The 15,934-nt window shown below is 47.6% G+C and overlaps 1 protein-coding gene across 1 annotated transcript in view; it reads right to left on the bottom strand.

Moving 5' to 3' along the window:
- LOC102436882 (astrotactin-2) overlaps positions 1 to 15,934 on the bottom strand; it is a 483,991-nt gene that overhangs the window by 137,640 nt on the left and 330,417 nt on the right. The window contains exon 14 of the mRNA XM_023755930.1: positions 1,573 to 1,706. Coding sequence (XP_023611698.1) covers positions 1,573 to 1,706 — 134 coding nt within the window. The remainder of the gene's footprint in view (positions 1 to 1,572; positions 1,707 to 15,934) is intronic.

Raw genomic sequence — 15,934 nt, forward strand, 5'->3', positions numbered from 1 at the left:
GCTCTTTGGCCCCTTGAGTGTGGCTCTTCCACAAAATACCACGTGCGGGTGTGCACATACAGTGCGATTGAAACTTCGTGGCCCATGCGCAGAAGTGGGTATTTTGTGGAAGAGCCACACTCAAGGAGCCAAAGAGCCGCATGTGGCTTGTGAGCCGCAGTTTGCCGACCACTGACATAGGCGATGCTTTAGATCTCCTTCAGATCTCCTTCGGCTTCTGATTCCTCGCCCATAAAATGGAGCTAAGAAGAGCTACCTTTCAGAATCAATGTGGAATGCCGTAAATTAATCTGAGCACACAGTATGTGCTCACAGGAAGGTGACTGGCCTTCTGTTTATTTAAACTATCTTCTCAGTGATGCCTCATTGTCCAGTCAATTGGCAGCACCTTCAGACACAGTGGCTTTCCACCTCTCTGTCATTTTTCATCCCACAATATATCAACCAACTCTTTCCTATCCTTAAATCAGCGCTCCCTCACAGAGGCAGGCATCCTGGGGAATCCTTCTATGAAGCAAGAAACAACTAACAATGACTGAAGGTCAGAACTGGGAGGGTCCTCACAGAGAGGGGAGGGCATTCCCCCACTTGACAGGTGGGGAGAGTAAGGCCCAGGAAAGGGAAATGATTTGCACCAAGTGTCACAGCCAGCTGGGGACAGAACCATGATGGTGACTGCTTGCCCTCAACCCGGTGTCTTTCCACTACACCACACTAGCTCTTTAAGGACCACCCTACAATGTAATTCTTCTCACCCCATGGGGGTGTTATGGGACTCTGGTTCCCTCCCTCATGTGGGCTCCCATCCAGCTCGCCTATGCTCCTCACAGCACTCCCCCTCTTGATTGCACGCCTCGCTGCAGATGCCTGTCCTTCCCACCCTCCACATGGATTTCCTGCATCGGGGCTTTCACACACGCGCTTCCTTCTCCCGAAACGTGATTCTTGCCTCTCATCCAGACCTCCTGACTTCCTCCCTCCCTCCCCTCCAACTAAAGCACCCCCACATCACTCTCTCCATTAGCACCTCTTTGTTCTGCTTTCATGTGTTTACTTAATTTTTAAAAAGCTGTATCTTATTTTCCTGTTTTTGCTGTGACATCTCTCCCCCTCACTAAACGGTAAGCTCCCTAAGTTTACAGTCTGTGCCTGACTCATCAAGTCCTCAGTATCTGACACGTAGCAGGTGGTCAAACATAATCATGGACTGAATGAATCTTAGAAAAGGTTCTACACTTTCTGCATCTCAGTGGCCCCGCTGTCCAACCCAGGAGATGACAAAGCAGCAGTCAGCACCCAGTGGACCTTTGCTGAGTGGATGAGCCAAGGAAGGAATGAAGGACCGAGTAACATCATTAAAAAAGCACACGCTGCCGTGTCAGTGCCGGCCCTGAGCCGGGTTCTGCCCTGCCAAAGCCCCCTGCCTTCTTAAAGGAGGAGGCAGGCCCCAGAGGCCCCAGCAATCTGGTGAGGTCCCCTGGGAACAGAAGCAAGTCCGGCCGGGACTGGCAGGACAGGGGTGCGAGGCCATGAAAAGGGGTGACCGAGGGAGGAGGGGCCATACATACGTACACCGGCTGCGGGAGGGGGCTGCAGCTGGGGAGCCCACTGGCGTCAAAGGCGCTGAGGTCACACCGGCACCAGTCATCGATCACATCCCCTTTTCCCGAGCACCAGTAGGAGCTCATCAGCGCGCTCCTGAAGGCCTGCAAGAAAGGAGGACAGAGGAATGATGACGGCGGTCCTGGAGACTTGATGTGAAGATGCCCATGGCCATGAGGAGCCGCCCACATGTAAGAGCAGCTTTCTGGGCACAGGACACCATCTGGTGCCTACATCGCCACCTAGCACTCTACCACCAGGTCTTCCCATTCTGAGCCATCCTCTACCCAGCAGCAGAATGTTCATTGAGACAGGATCCAGAGAGAACCTTCTCTGGGCCTGGCACTGTGCCTGCCTGAACTTATTTCATCTTTACCACTGCACACGACTGGTATGTATTATTATAATGATTAGAGGCCGGATGCAATTCATGCAAGAGTAGGCCTTCCTTCCCCCGGCTGCTGGCACCGGCTTCCCCTCTGGCACCCGGGACCCGGGCTTCCCTCACAGCCCCAGCTTCGTCCAGAAGGTTTTCCGGAAGGACATCTGGTCTAATTAGCATATTACGCTTTTATTATTATGGTCATTTCCCATTCTGTAAATTGGAAAACTGAGGCACAGAGGAGGTCAGAGAGGAGCTGGGATCTGATCCAAGCAGTCTGGCTCCGGGCCCTGTCCTCTCAAACACCTTGCTACACTGCCTCGTGTAGAAGTCTGACCTCCCTGCTCAGTCGCCGTCGGAGGCTCCCCGTGACCCTCAAGGCAAAGCCTAAACTCCTCGCTCCAGCTCCTGACCAGCCGCCCAGGCTCACCTAGCACCACTCCTGACATTCCTTTGCATGCTACCATCCACCTTCCTGCAACCACTAACATCTCCACCAACAGTGAGTTCCTGCCCGTGTGATGTGTGCTCCTAATCAGGAGACAGCAAATTGTTTCTGTAAAGGACCAGATGGTACATATGTTTGGCTTTGTGGCTAGGCAGTCTCTGCCACAATTACTTACCTCTGCCTTTGTAGCATAGAAGGAACGCAAGCAATGCTTTAAATAAATGGGCTTGATTGTGTTCCGATAAAACTTTATTTACAAAGACAGGCAGCAGGCTACATTTGGCCTGCGTGTCAGAGTTTGCTGGCTCTTGTGCTAAATGATGACCGATGTTCTATTTGACTGCAATGTGCTTTGTGGCCTTTTTTAAAAACATCCTTTTCTCTCTGGTGTTTTACTCTGCCACCTCACCAGCCCCTTGTATGCTATCCGGCAATTCACTCTTGTTTTATTGACTTTTTTTTTTTTGAGAGAGAGAGAGGAAGAGAGAGGGAGAGAGCGAGAAACATGGATGTGAGAGTGAAACATCAATCAGCTGCTTCCTGCACGCCCCCTACAACTCAGCCCACAACCCAGGCATGTGCCCTGACCTAGAATCGAACAGCATCCTTTCTGTGCACAGGATGACGCTCAAGCAACTTAGCCACTCCGGCCAGGGCCCAATTCACTCTTTTGGTCTCAAGTGAAACATTCCTTTCTCTGGGAACCCCTCCTTGACTTTCTTCAGCCTGGGATCATGCTTGTCTCCTAGCTTCCGTCACGCACTAGACCCCGCCTACCACCACATGCCCTTGCTTGTCTCACCCAACACATTTGGGTCCCACCAAGGGCACGGGCCATGCCTTATTCCTATCAGTGTGCTCAGCTATTCAGTCATATTTATTGGACAAAAGAAGGGACGCTGAGACACTCATCAGGAGACTCTGGCTCAGATGTACTTCACACTTTAGTCACCCCTTTTCCACTGATATTTCAGGCACTGGGACTTCACACTGTTTCACAGCTCTTTTTAAAACTCAGGGTTGTGGCTCAGTTGGTTGAGTGTCACCCGGTGCACTCAGGCTGCCAGTTCGATTCCCGGTCAGGGCACATACCCAGGCTGCAGGTTGGATCCCCAGTCAGAGTACTCGGGGTGCATCTGGGAGGCAACTGATCAATGTTTCTCTCCCTCTGCCTTCCTTTCCCTCTACAATCAAGAAAAATATTCAAAAATAAAAAATAAAAGGAACTTAGGGCTCCCAGAGAATGTTGATCTCTTACACTTTTGCCAGGGAGCAAACTATGTTTTCTTTCTTTCTTCTTTCCCTCCTTTTTATTTTTTTAACTTTCTGTCCACTTTTTAAATGAAAGCTTCACACTGCCCATAACCAAGGTGTCACTTTTTCCATGCTGCGCTGTTCCGAAGACTCAAGCACAGCACGTGTATGTGAATGGGCCTGGGTCTGCCTCCTGAGCGACCCGGAACACAGATCTAGAAGGAGAAGGTGTGTACGCGCATGCTACTGGGTAAGCCCCGTCACATTTCTACGGTACCTGTGATAAGGAGGCTCGTTATTCCTGCCACATGTTCTAACCCATATCCCTTCCTGGGGTACAAACAAATGATCTAATTTCTCTTGAATTAAGAGTAGTGATCCAAACAAACAAACCAAAATAGGACTCCCAGTTAAATTAGAATTTCAGATAAACAACAACTTTTTTTTTAGTGTAAATATATCCCACCCAATGTTTGCACATCAGGTACGTGAGCCAGGATCTGGCGCATAGCAATAGCGCTGTTCCCACCACACGTCAGAAGCTGTGTCTGTTCTCCTACCAGCATCAGAGGGGGCACTCTCCGAGGACTGCAACCAGATGGGATGGCATGCGGTCCTGCTGACTGACAGGCTGTTTGCTCCCTCCCTCGGCAGCTCCCCCCTCGCTGAATTAACGCGCACAACTGCTCATGGCTGGGGATTCTCTAACATCTCCAGCCAGCAGGAAGGGCTCAATTACCATAATGGTGCAATCCCGGCCCTGGTGAAAGTGACGCAGATGGTAGGAGATTGCCTGAGACTCCAGCGAGCGGAGGAGAGAGAACATCCTGTTTTGTTTGTGTATGTGGTTGTGTTTTTGCATGTGTGGGTGGCTGTGTGTGTGTGCATGTGTGACTGTGTGTTCTGTACTCAACAGTCACTGGCGCTTGTGGAAAACAAAACAGAAAATCTCTCTGGACTCTGTTTCACCATCCAAGCAGCTCTTGGGAAGAAATCCTGTCTGTTGAGTCTCCACATCCACTGGCTCCTTCCCAAACCCTGAGGAACAGAACGAGGACGGGTGCAGTGGCCAGGCGAGCCCTGGACAGAGCGCGCACATGCCCCGATAAAAGGCCGACATCAGACAGGGAGCCCTGGCAGGGCAGCGGAGGCCAGCGCTGTGTCAGCGAAGGCTCCCTCTCTCCTTGCGTCTTCAGCCCTTGCGACACTCCATTCGAATCCAATTCGCTCTCAGGGGAGGAGAATCACAGCATGTTCCAGCTTCGGGGGGCTCTGCAGATCATCTCATCTAATGTGTTTTTCTGATGTAGATACAGTGGCTCAGAAAGACTGGCGGGCTGGTCCAGGGTAACAGAGCAACTCTGTGAGGAAACCATTCTTCCTCCTTTTAATCCTCAAAAATTGTCCCTGGAGATGGGTGTCCATTCAGGGATGAGCACGGAGGAGTGAGAACTTGAACAACGGGAATCCATCTGAATCCTGGCACTTCTGACTTTCCCAGGTCACACAGGAACTATACGTGCCAAGATTTCATCCCAAACATCCTTTTCAGCGGCCCTGCTCCCATCACGTGCTCATGCGTTGTTTGTGTGTGTGTCTGTGTGTGTTCTCTGAGGGGAATGAAACCTTACACGGGAGGCATTGTTGACTCCTGGCTTTTGAGTAAGTGAAGGGACTTAAGAAACAAATCCTGCACTTAATACAGGGCTAAGGGCTTGATTTGCATGGCCATTGGTTTTCATAACAAAGGAGGTTTGCATTTCCACTACTTGTAAATGCTTCCAACTTCTGGCTAATTAGCTAGCAAACCGAGCTGGGCAGGAGGAAAAACGGCCACAAAAATGTGAAGCAATCAAAATAAAACTAGGATTTATTTTTCACTCTATTGTTACTTCCCTATTCGAACTTGCATAAATTAGTCCCTTTCTTGAAGCCTCGATTTCTCCATCTGCAAAACGAGGACACAGAAGATAGATTTTCGAAGGTTTAATTAAGTTTAATAAACATTCGCTCCAAATCACGCGGCTGCCTAACTGCTGAGAAAGGAGATGAAAAGTCCCAGTCGCTGACTTCAAAGGACTCACGGTTTCATGGTGAAGACAAACACAATTACAATTAATATGGTTCAAGTGCTATGAAGTAATAACACACACGGGGCTGTGGGGATACACAGGAAGTGGCCCTTCCAGCTCTAAGAATGTTGACGATGTCTTAGGAATCTTAAGCTGTAAGTAAACATTCCATATTTGAATAAGGTACTTGGGGCCATGTAGATAGAATGTCACCAGGCCCGTGACTTAAATTCCATACTCTACACTTACAATAACTGCATATTCCACACTAAAAATTATACTCAGGCGTTGACACCAAGTCTGTTGTTTTTGATGTTAAGATGGTTCTGGTCGGTATGATCAGAATGATGGCCTGAAGCCCTCACTCAAAGCTTAATGGGTTTTATTAGCCACACAATATCGATCTTACGGCTGCCCAACCCATTGCAATTGAGGTGAAAGGCCTTCTAGAGACAAAGTTATCATTACCTTGTTACCTCTGACTCCCATTTAGCACCTAATACAGTACCTAGCGGATAACATACGTCAGTCGGTATGTGTTGAATTGAATTAAAAGTTCACAGGAATGTTGAATGAAATAAACCAATATATAAATGATTACAAGCAAAGGAAATATGTGTGTTGTGTGTGATCCTCTTCTTTTCCCAAATTACTTGCATCTCCCATGTCAGTGAACATCACCCCCATCACTGGACCTTAAGACACTGGACATCAATTTGGTGCCTCCAGCCAGTAATGGAGCATCAACCTGGGATCCTTCCTCTTCTCATCGCATGTCTTAAAACCAACCTCTCCTGCCCGGTCCCACGTTGTCTCCCCCGCACAGGTCAGTAATGCCTCTTCCTTAGGCAACTTGTCTCCGGGCTTTCTAAAAAACGCGTATTCCATCCCCTTGCTCAGACCCTTAGGAAGTTCCACCATCATCTGGGCAATACCTCTGACTCTTTAACCCAACTTTCAAAAGCCTTTGCTTTTCATCCTGGGGCTCATCTCCCGTCTTCTCCCCACTGCGCCCACTCTGTGATCCAGCACGTACCACCTTCTTACAGTGATGCATTGTTCCATACCAAGCCTTTAATCAGAATCTGCCTCCGTCTACAATGCCCGTTCTCCACTTATTGCTCCTTGCTGAACTCCGGGAAACTTCTTGTCCACCAGGACCCAGCCACACTTGGGAGATTTTGTCTCTCCCTCCTCTCATTCCATTTTTGCACATTGCACATTTCCTTGCAATTTGCTTGTGGATGGGTCCTTTTTGCTTATCATACTGTGAACTCTTTCAGGCCAAGGTAATATGTTGGTTTATCTCCATGTCCCCAGCTCCAGGCAAGAGTCAACACATAGTAGGGTCCCCTGAATTCCAGAAACATGTAACAGGAGCTCTGCCAGGGACTAAGCTTGTAGACTTGCTATCATTTTCCCCTTCTAGCAAAAGTGATGACAGAAAAGCAACTGGTAACCATAAAAAGAATGAATTTCCATGAAGCCACTGGAAAGGGGCTTGGGGTGAGGTATAGAGATGGAATCCCTTTTGAAGATACTTGAGATTACTTCTCCGGAGAGTGGGTTGATAGTTTTTTTCCAAGAAAGTGTTTAAAGGTCTAAAATAACAAACTCCTAGGGCCCTAGAGAGAGGGGAAAGTGGTTGACATCCTAGCTGTGTAGGGAAACTAATTCCTAAGCCTACGCTGCCCACATGTTTGATGGGTCACGAGGAGCTGGGGTTGAGGAGCACAGCAAGGATTGAAGAGAACATCACTGCAATGCTTCTGCAGAGGCAGACTGAGTGGTTCCTAGGCCAGCCTAGACCTCTGGGATAGGGCCTATCTGGGCCATTACCATTCAGTCATCAGCAAGCTTTGTAGCAGTGGCTGCAGGAGATGCTGATCACTCATTGCCCTTGTAGCTATAGGAGCTGGAGAATAGGGGCTGGAGGCCCACAACCCCCATTGCCCGGACAGTGAGGAGATGAACTGGTCATCTTGCTACACACTGATGACTGTGTAATTGAGCAGCATGGTGAGAACACATTTGAGGAGCGAAGTAGGTGATATTCATTGCCTTAAATTTGCTTATTCCCAAACAGAGCAGAAAGGCAGGAGTGGTGACTTTAAAACATAACCCTAAATATCTTTGACATGTTTCTCCTCATGAGGTAGGATCTAACGTCCCTCCCCTTGAGTCTGGGCTCTACGATTGCTGGACCAAATAAGAGTGATGCCATTTCCATGTCTGGGTCCAGACCTTAAGACACTGGCAGCTTCCACATGTCTCTAGGGATGCTTGTTCTTTGAACTCAAGCACCCTGCTGTGAGGAAGTCCAGGCCACATGAAGAGGCCACATGGACACAGTCCAGCCAACAGACCAGCCAAGGTCCTAACCAACAGCCAGGTCATCTGCTGGGCATGTGAACGGGGAAGCCTTTGAGATGGCTCCAGCCATGGCCACCAGCTGGCTGCAACCACATGAGAGAGCTGAGTAAGACCGGCCCAGCTCAGTCCACTCAGTCTGCAGCATGATTAGAGAGGATACAATAATCATGGCTGTTGTAATGGATTTGGGATTTGGGGGATTACAGAGCAGTAAATAACTGGAACAGCAGGTAATCTGCCTCTGAACAATCCTGAAAGATTGCTTGGAGGGGTAGCCACTGAGGAGCAGCTGGGCAAAGGGAAGGAAGAACCTCAAGCTCATGCATATCTCATGGTAGGATCTAAGGTCCCTCCCCTTGAGGGGCTGAAGGGCTCTGAAGTGCATAAGTGCGTACTCATTGCCACAGGTCCCTGTCATTTCAGATCTAGAAGAGTCCCGAAAGGCCATACTGGCCTCACCACTTCGCAGGCCAAGAGGCTCCAAGAGGAGAAGGGACTTGTCCGGGTTTACACCACAAGAATCTGGCAGAAACAAACCAAGATTTTCATATCAACTAACATTCACGGCATGAGGTCGCCTGTCTTTGGATCTGGGTTTAAGCCACAAAAATGCTGTGTTGTTGGACAGGAAACACACATACCAACATGTACTGAGAGTGTGCTAAGCACTTTCAAATACATTATCTCATGAAATCCTGCCAACAGCCTTAATGACGCAGAACCTGCTGGTACCATTCCCATTTTGCAGATGTGGAAACTGAGGTTCGGAGGGCAAACATGCCTGTTCAAAGTCACCCAGTTAAAAAGTGGGAGAACAAGAACTTGAATTCAGGTCATTAGATCCTGAGGCCCATTCTCTCAGCCACTCCCATCATGAGCTGTATTCTCACCAACCAGAGGACATTAGTGAGAGTGTTTAATCGCACCTATTAGCTCCTATAAGCCTCCCAACAACCTGCACAGCAGCAACTCTTACTGTCCGAGGTACCCCTCACAGATGAGCACGTGTAGGGTCAGAGAAAAGAGAATGGGCCCGGGGCCCCCAGATACAATGCAGTAGAGCAAAATCTCTAACTCCAAGCCCAAGCTTTTCCCCCTGACCCCCCATTTTCAGCCTCTAAGTTAGACCCCCCCCCACACACACCCCATTCGTAAGGCCATGCACTGAAGGAATACTAACTGGCAGGGACCCATTTCCTATATGAGAAATTGTGCAGCTTAATCTATGGCTCTATAAATCACATAAACGACACCTAATTTCCCCTGTCAGGATGAACTTGGCTTTTCCAGCCATTCTCCCCTGAATGATGAGAGCCTGACAGGACAGCTTGTTAATCTGGGTGACAGGGGGAAGACATTTAGAGCCAGCCAGGCCCCCCCTCTTGCCACACTTACCTCGGCTAATGAAAAAATATTAGAGAAATAAATACACAGCCCGCTGAGACGCTCGTGCGCGGGGCTCTGTCAGCTGTCTGTTCCGCAAGATGTACAGACACAAGATGATAGGGTTATACTATCCTCGGGCGAGGAGCTATTTTTCTTGTCAGTTCGCCCCGTATTTCGGCTCTCATCCATCTCATGTGGAAGATGAAGTGCTAGGTTTTAATGCGCTAACAATAACAGTGAGGATGTTTGAGCATATATATGCCAGACACAGAGCTCAATGTTCGCCATGAAGAGAGTCGGTTCATTTCCACCACAACACCATGAATTGCTCCTTCACTCCCTCTCTCTCCCATCACACACAGGATGAGACTGTGGCCCCGGCAAGTGTGCGGTCCTTTCCTGGGTCACACAGCCATTATTTGGCAGAGCAAAATTCAAACTCACTTTCTTCGAATTCCAAAGCCTAAAAGCTTCACCATGAGCTAGTGTAATCCTCATAGAAAGCCTGCAAACCAGGTTGCATTGCCTCCATGCAAGCTTGAAAAAGTTAAGATTTTAAAAAGTTTGGGGCTCCTGTGAGCAGCTGACTTGCACTACGACAGGAACCTAGGATGGCTCGGAGTTAGGATCCAAACACAAGTCTGAGTCCAGAGGCTAGATCCTCCTCTCTGCCTCCGTCCTTCTCCTACAAACCGAACACAGATGGGTGTTGAGGTACAGGACACATTCTCAGGAGGAGACAGGTGAGCAGGTAACCTTGTTCTGGTCATTCCCAAGTCCTTCTTCTCCAGAACATTCCAAAGTGTGTCTCCAGGGACATGACTTCAAGGGGATATTAACTGATTTGAGTTAAAAAACAACAACTGGGGGATGGGGTGAGGAAGGTTATCTGTGGTCAAATAAACGTGAAAAAGACCAGATCAAACAGAACCAAATAGAACATTCAGGGTCATTCACATGCCAATAGTCACCAGGAAGCCCAGGAAGGTAATGTCTAAATCATGGCATTTCCCAAATATGTTGTCCTTGGAATCCCTCTCCCACCCCCCACCTCTACCACGCACACGGCATCTGGGGATCTGGCATCTGTGGCGCCTTCTCCATGCTGTGTGAGTCCAGGTTCTGGATTGGACACAGAATCCTCTGCCAGCTGGGAGCCACCCGGGAAAGAGAGCTCCTCCCCCAAGTCTGTCAGTAACTGCGATGCTGGCCCGATGCTGGGACTTGGTTATCTCATCTATAAAATTAGGGTGTTGAATGCTCTTATGTCTGAGGCCCTGACCTCTGGCAACACCATGTGTGCAAAAAGTACATAGATCTCCTCCCACGGATGCGCCCTATCTGCTGCAGGATCCTCCCAGGCAGCCAGCACAGGTGCCTGCTCTGACTTCCGGGCCAGACCCTGGGCCGCCCTGATGACCTGGGCCCACCGTGATGGGCCCATCTGGCCACAGCCGCCTGCCACTTCTCACTGGATGCCTTTATGCTAATGTCAAGCCCTCCAAATCTCAGGCCTCTGCTTCTCCCTCCAGCATCACTTCTTGCCAATACCCTTTTCCTACTCTGTTCTCCAGCGACACTTTCTCACTTTTAGCCTTTTACATGCTCTTTCCTCTCCTTGGAACACTCTCCCCCACCCAATAATTTCCCCAATGACTAATGCATCAACTCTCAGCTGGGAGATCACCTCCTACAGATGGCCTTCCTTAGCCCTCTAAAGCTGGGGCAGCCCAGCTGGGGTGGCTCAATGGTTGAGCATCGACCTGTGGACCATAAGGTCACAGTTCGATTCCCTGTCAGGGCACATGTCTGGGTTGTGGGTTTGATCCCCACCTAGTAGGGGTCATGCAGGAGGCAGCCTATCAATGGTTCTCTCTCACCATTGATATCTCTCTCTCTCTCTCTCTCTCTCTCTCTCTCTCTCTCTCTCTCTTTCTCTCTCTATCTATCTCTGTCTCTATCTAACTATCTATCTATCTCTCCCTTCTTCTCTGAAATAAATAAAAATATATATTTAAAGCTGGAGTAGACCCCTTCCTTTATAACACATCACTTGTACTTTTCATGATAATAAGCCTTATTTTACTACATTCTATTTTATTGTCCATTTCACTGCTCCTCTGTCTCTCATAACAGACTGTGTGAGTACAAATTGAGGTTGGGGCCATATGCTTTGTTGACTATTGAATCCCTAGTGCCTGACATAGAGTAGGGGCCCTGAAATTGATTAATCAATCGGTCTATCATAAGTTAATTAACGTTAAGAACCTTGATTCTGTTGCATCTTTCTCTGCTCCTTCACCCTATGATGACCTTAGCATAGAGGATTTCTCCTCTGCCTGAGCCTTAGGATAATTTTGTGTGCTCTTGACCTCTGCATGCTCCTACCAGTTGCTAACTTCACTCCTGAGAGCAAGCTCCTACCAGTTGTTAACTTCACTCCAGGAGATCTAAGAGACAACACTCATGATTTTAAAATCTTCAACATCCTCCAGTAAAATATGGAAGGTTTTTAAGCTTTTCATACAAAGCATCCCAAAAGTCAGCAGAGACAAATGCAACAGTTCTGTGAAGTCTCTTTCTTAAATATCCATGCAAATTGCATATGCCACTCCACAATAGACGTGGGTTGGTTTTAATATTAAAATAATACATTTCCCCCAAAATGCTTCTCATAATGTGATTCCCTGGACCTCTTGCTTCATTAATGATGTGAAGCACTTGTTAGAAATTCAGATTCCCAGGCCAAGCTCAGACCTACTGAGCTGGAATCTAGGACAGTGATTCTTATGTACCATCACTTTTAAGAATCTGTGATCTCTCTATCCAGTGCCTTTGGGTATATCTTAGCATATCACAGTGTATCCCCCTGGATTAGGGGGACTCCAGTTTAAGAATAAAAAAAAGAACTACAGGATTTTAATAGCTAGCTTCCGAGTATCAGATATAAGAGACAGTTTGGTGGTGATATTTGAGCTAAATAACCTTGTTTTGGTCAAGGGTAGTGAGACCAAAATTAAGTACTTGGCTCAAACTGGACCCATCAAATTTTCTTTTCTGGAAATTTATTTATTTATTTTAAATATATTTTTATGATTTCTGAGAACGAGGGAGAGGGAGAGAGAAATAGAAACATCAACAATGAGAGAGAATCATTGATTGGCTGCCTCCTATATGCCCCACACTGGGGATCGAGCCTGAACCCGGACATGTGCCCGGACTGGGACTCGAACCATGCCTTCCTGGTTCACAGGTTGATGCTCAACCACTGAGCCACGCCGGCCGGGCTTTTCTGGAAATTTAGATTCACAGGTTCATGGGCATCTCTGAGGGCTTCAACTGGTATGACATACAAAGCTGGACTTGGCTAGGTGGGCTTCTCATTCTGAGCTATTGGCATGGAGACCAGAACAGAAGAGAGAGGGAGAACAAAAGAGAAGGGGAGATAATGAGGAGGGAGGGGAGAGGGAGAGAGAGACTTTAAGTGCAGCGAGAAGCAGAGATGACAGGCTCCAGGTTGCTGCTCAGAGTGGTTCCCTGCCTGCCAGTAGTTCAGCTGTACTCTCTGCCCTCAAGTTACATGAGAAATCACTCTATCATTATAATAATTTCTCCTTTTTTTTTGCTTAGAAAGTTTCAGTGTGTTTCTGTTTTTCACCACTAAAAAGCTTTGACTAATACAAGTATAAACATTCTGCTTCTTAGCCTGGCGCACAGAGCCCTTCAGGCAGTGGTGCCAAACAATCTCTCCAGCTCATAGCCCAGCACCACAGGCTGCCCCAGTCCTACATACCAGCTACATTGAACCACTCGGCATGGACCAGACGGGAAACAAACTTCATGCCACTGTGTGTTTGCATGTGGTTTCCCTTGGCTTAGAATGCCTTTCCTGCATTCTGTCTTTGATCACATCATACTCATTCTTTAAGACCCTATATGCCCCACACTGGGGATCGAGGCTGAAACCCATATTCTTTAAGACTACAACTGCGATCGTGTTTGGAAACCCTTTCCGGACTTCCAAGCAGAATCGAAGGCCCCCCCATTGCACCTTGGGCAACACATCTGTTAAGTGGACTACAATATTTTATTGAATTATTTATTTGGATGTCCCTTCTTGCCACTGGACATGGAGTGCTTTGCCTTATTGTATCATAAGGTCCTTGCACAAGGCCTGACCCAAAGTAGGTACTCCATAAATGTTTGTTACAAGAATAAGCGGTAAACTCTGAAAGATCAAAGACTGGGAGCTCTCTGGACGTCCCATCTATGCTATCCTAGTAGACCTGCTCAGTCATCAGAGCAAGAGCTTGTGCTTTCACTGTTCCAAACTATCTCCAGACCATTTGTCCTGCCTGTCACTGAACTGATAGCAATTATGAAAATGATGAATAGCAGACCAATTATGAGCAATAGGAAACATCAGTTATAACTCCAGGGAGAAGACGCAGCCATATCAGTAGCCTCATCCATCTCACTGTGAGTCATCTTCCCAAGGAATCTTGCCCTGTGACCTTGAACTGCCAAGGGCTTCTTAGTCTTGTACAAATCCAAGTCCTTCTGAGGATGGCTCCTCCTCTCAGAGCCTGTCTTCTGCAAGGCGCCCTTCCTGGCCCTCACAGTCCTGGGAGGGGAAACCTGGATGGAACTCACACACTTTCCTCAAAGAAAACCTTTAGCCAAGGATCCCAGCCCCACCCAACAGACAAGACCTGTCTTTTAAGGCCTGTTGTCCTTTAAGAGATAGCAACTCCTCTCGGCTGCGGTCGGAACATCTGGAGGTGAGAGGCGGGTGGGAAGGTTTCAAGTGGAGGCTCTGTCCAAGATTGTGGAGCTTATGTTGCTAAATGCTAGCTTAAGTTAGTGGGGAGTTCCTGAAAGAAGGACTGCACAATTTCCCTTCTGTGGCCACTGGTGACCTCATTTTCCAGTACACCAAATTTTCCCTCAGGAGGCATTGGAGGGAGGCGGTCTCTCCAGCCCGTGGGAGGTGGCAGGGAAAGAAAGGTCAGAGGACAGGAGGGGACATGCTTAGTCTAGACCAGACTGAGCTTATCTCGGCCTCTGAAAGGGAAGCCTTCAATATTGGGTTGAGGAGTTTGTGAAAAGGGAGATTTCCATTTCCAGGCTCACTTAGCCACACTTCCATCATGGCATGTTGGGCGCAAGAAGTCCAGATCCCTTAACCTAGCCAAGGAGGCCACACAGGCTGGAGGGAGGGCACAGCAGAGAGGTCCAGAGTGTGGTCTTTGGAACCACATCCCTAGATTCCAATCTTAGTGCTATAGCTAAGCAAACTGACGGAAGTGACTTCAACTCTCTCTCACGTTCCATGTGTGTCGAATGGGGAAATATGAATACCCACATCAATACAAATGTTCTAAGGATCATTTATAAAGTGTCTAAAATAATGCCAGGTCTGTATATGTATCCACACATATACATATACTTGATAATTAAATGACTATTGGCTAATCCCTGAACTTGGGTATTCTCTAGATGAACTCAATCGGAGTTCTTTTTAATAACTATTTATAGACAAAGGTCATTCTAGACACATCTATGCTCATAATTATTTTTAGTATTTTAATATTTTTCCAATGGGAAAAAACCATATCCTTAAAACCAAATGTCAGAGGCAAGATTCTTTGTTTTGGGGTAAATATGCCTTTTTTAGTTTCTGTGAACTGACTACCCTTTTTGTTTAATCAGTGAATGCCTGAGGGCAAGGCAATTACTATTTATTGTTCACCTACCCTGCTTTAATCAGAAGCAAGAGCAGGAGCGGAAGAGAAAAGGAGGAAAAAAAAGAGAAGGAGAGGGGAGATGAAAAGAGGGAGGAAGAGGAAACAAATTGCAGCTAATACTGACCAAGTTTTTAATCGTACCAGGCATTGCTAAGTACTCTTCACACAGAGACTATTTAACCTACCAGAAACTCTATGCTATCCTCATTGGGGCCCTGAGTAATTAAGTTATCTATATATATAAAAGCCTAAGATACCAAACAACCGAACAACTGGTCTACCAGTCGATATGATGTGCACTGTCCACCAGGGGGCAGACGCTCAATGCAGGAGCTGCCCCCTGGTGGTCAGTGTGCTCCCACAGCAGGAGTGCTGCTCAGCTGACCCATCTGTCCCAGCGGCCCACCAGCCCAGTGGCAGCCACTCACTTCCTTATCTAATATAAGGAAGGCTATTCTAAAAGTGAAGGAACCAGGAAGCTTAGGAGTTGCTGAACAAACTGTTACTGAGACTGTTCAAACACAGGCTCCATAACCCTTGAACGTGTGGTAGAAAGAATCAAGAAATAGATGACAGTTCGGCTAGATGCCTGTATAATGCCTGCATTCCTGAGTTTACCTGGTCTTTCTTTCTTCATAGGCACTGTTGTCATCGTTAATGAAAATAATAA

Source organism: Myotis lucifugus, unplaced genomic scaffold, assembly GCF_000147115.1.
Source record: "Myotis lucifugus unplaced genomic scaffold, Myoluc2.0 scaffold_87, whole genome shotgun sequence".
Taxonomy (NCBI): domain Eukaryota; kingdom Metazoa; phylum Chordata; class Mammalia; order Chiroptera; family Vespertilionidae; genus Myotis; species Myotis lucifugus.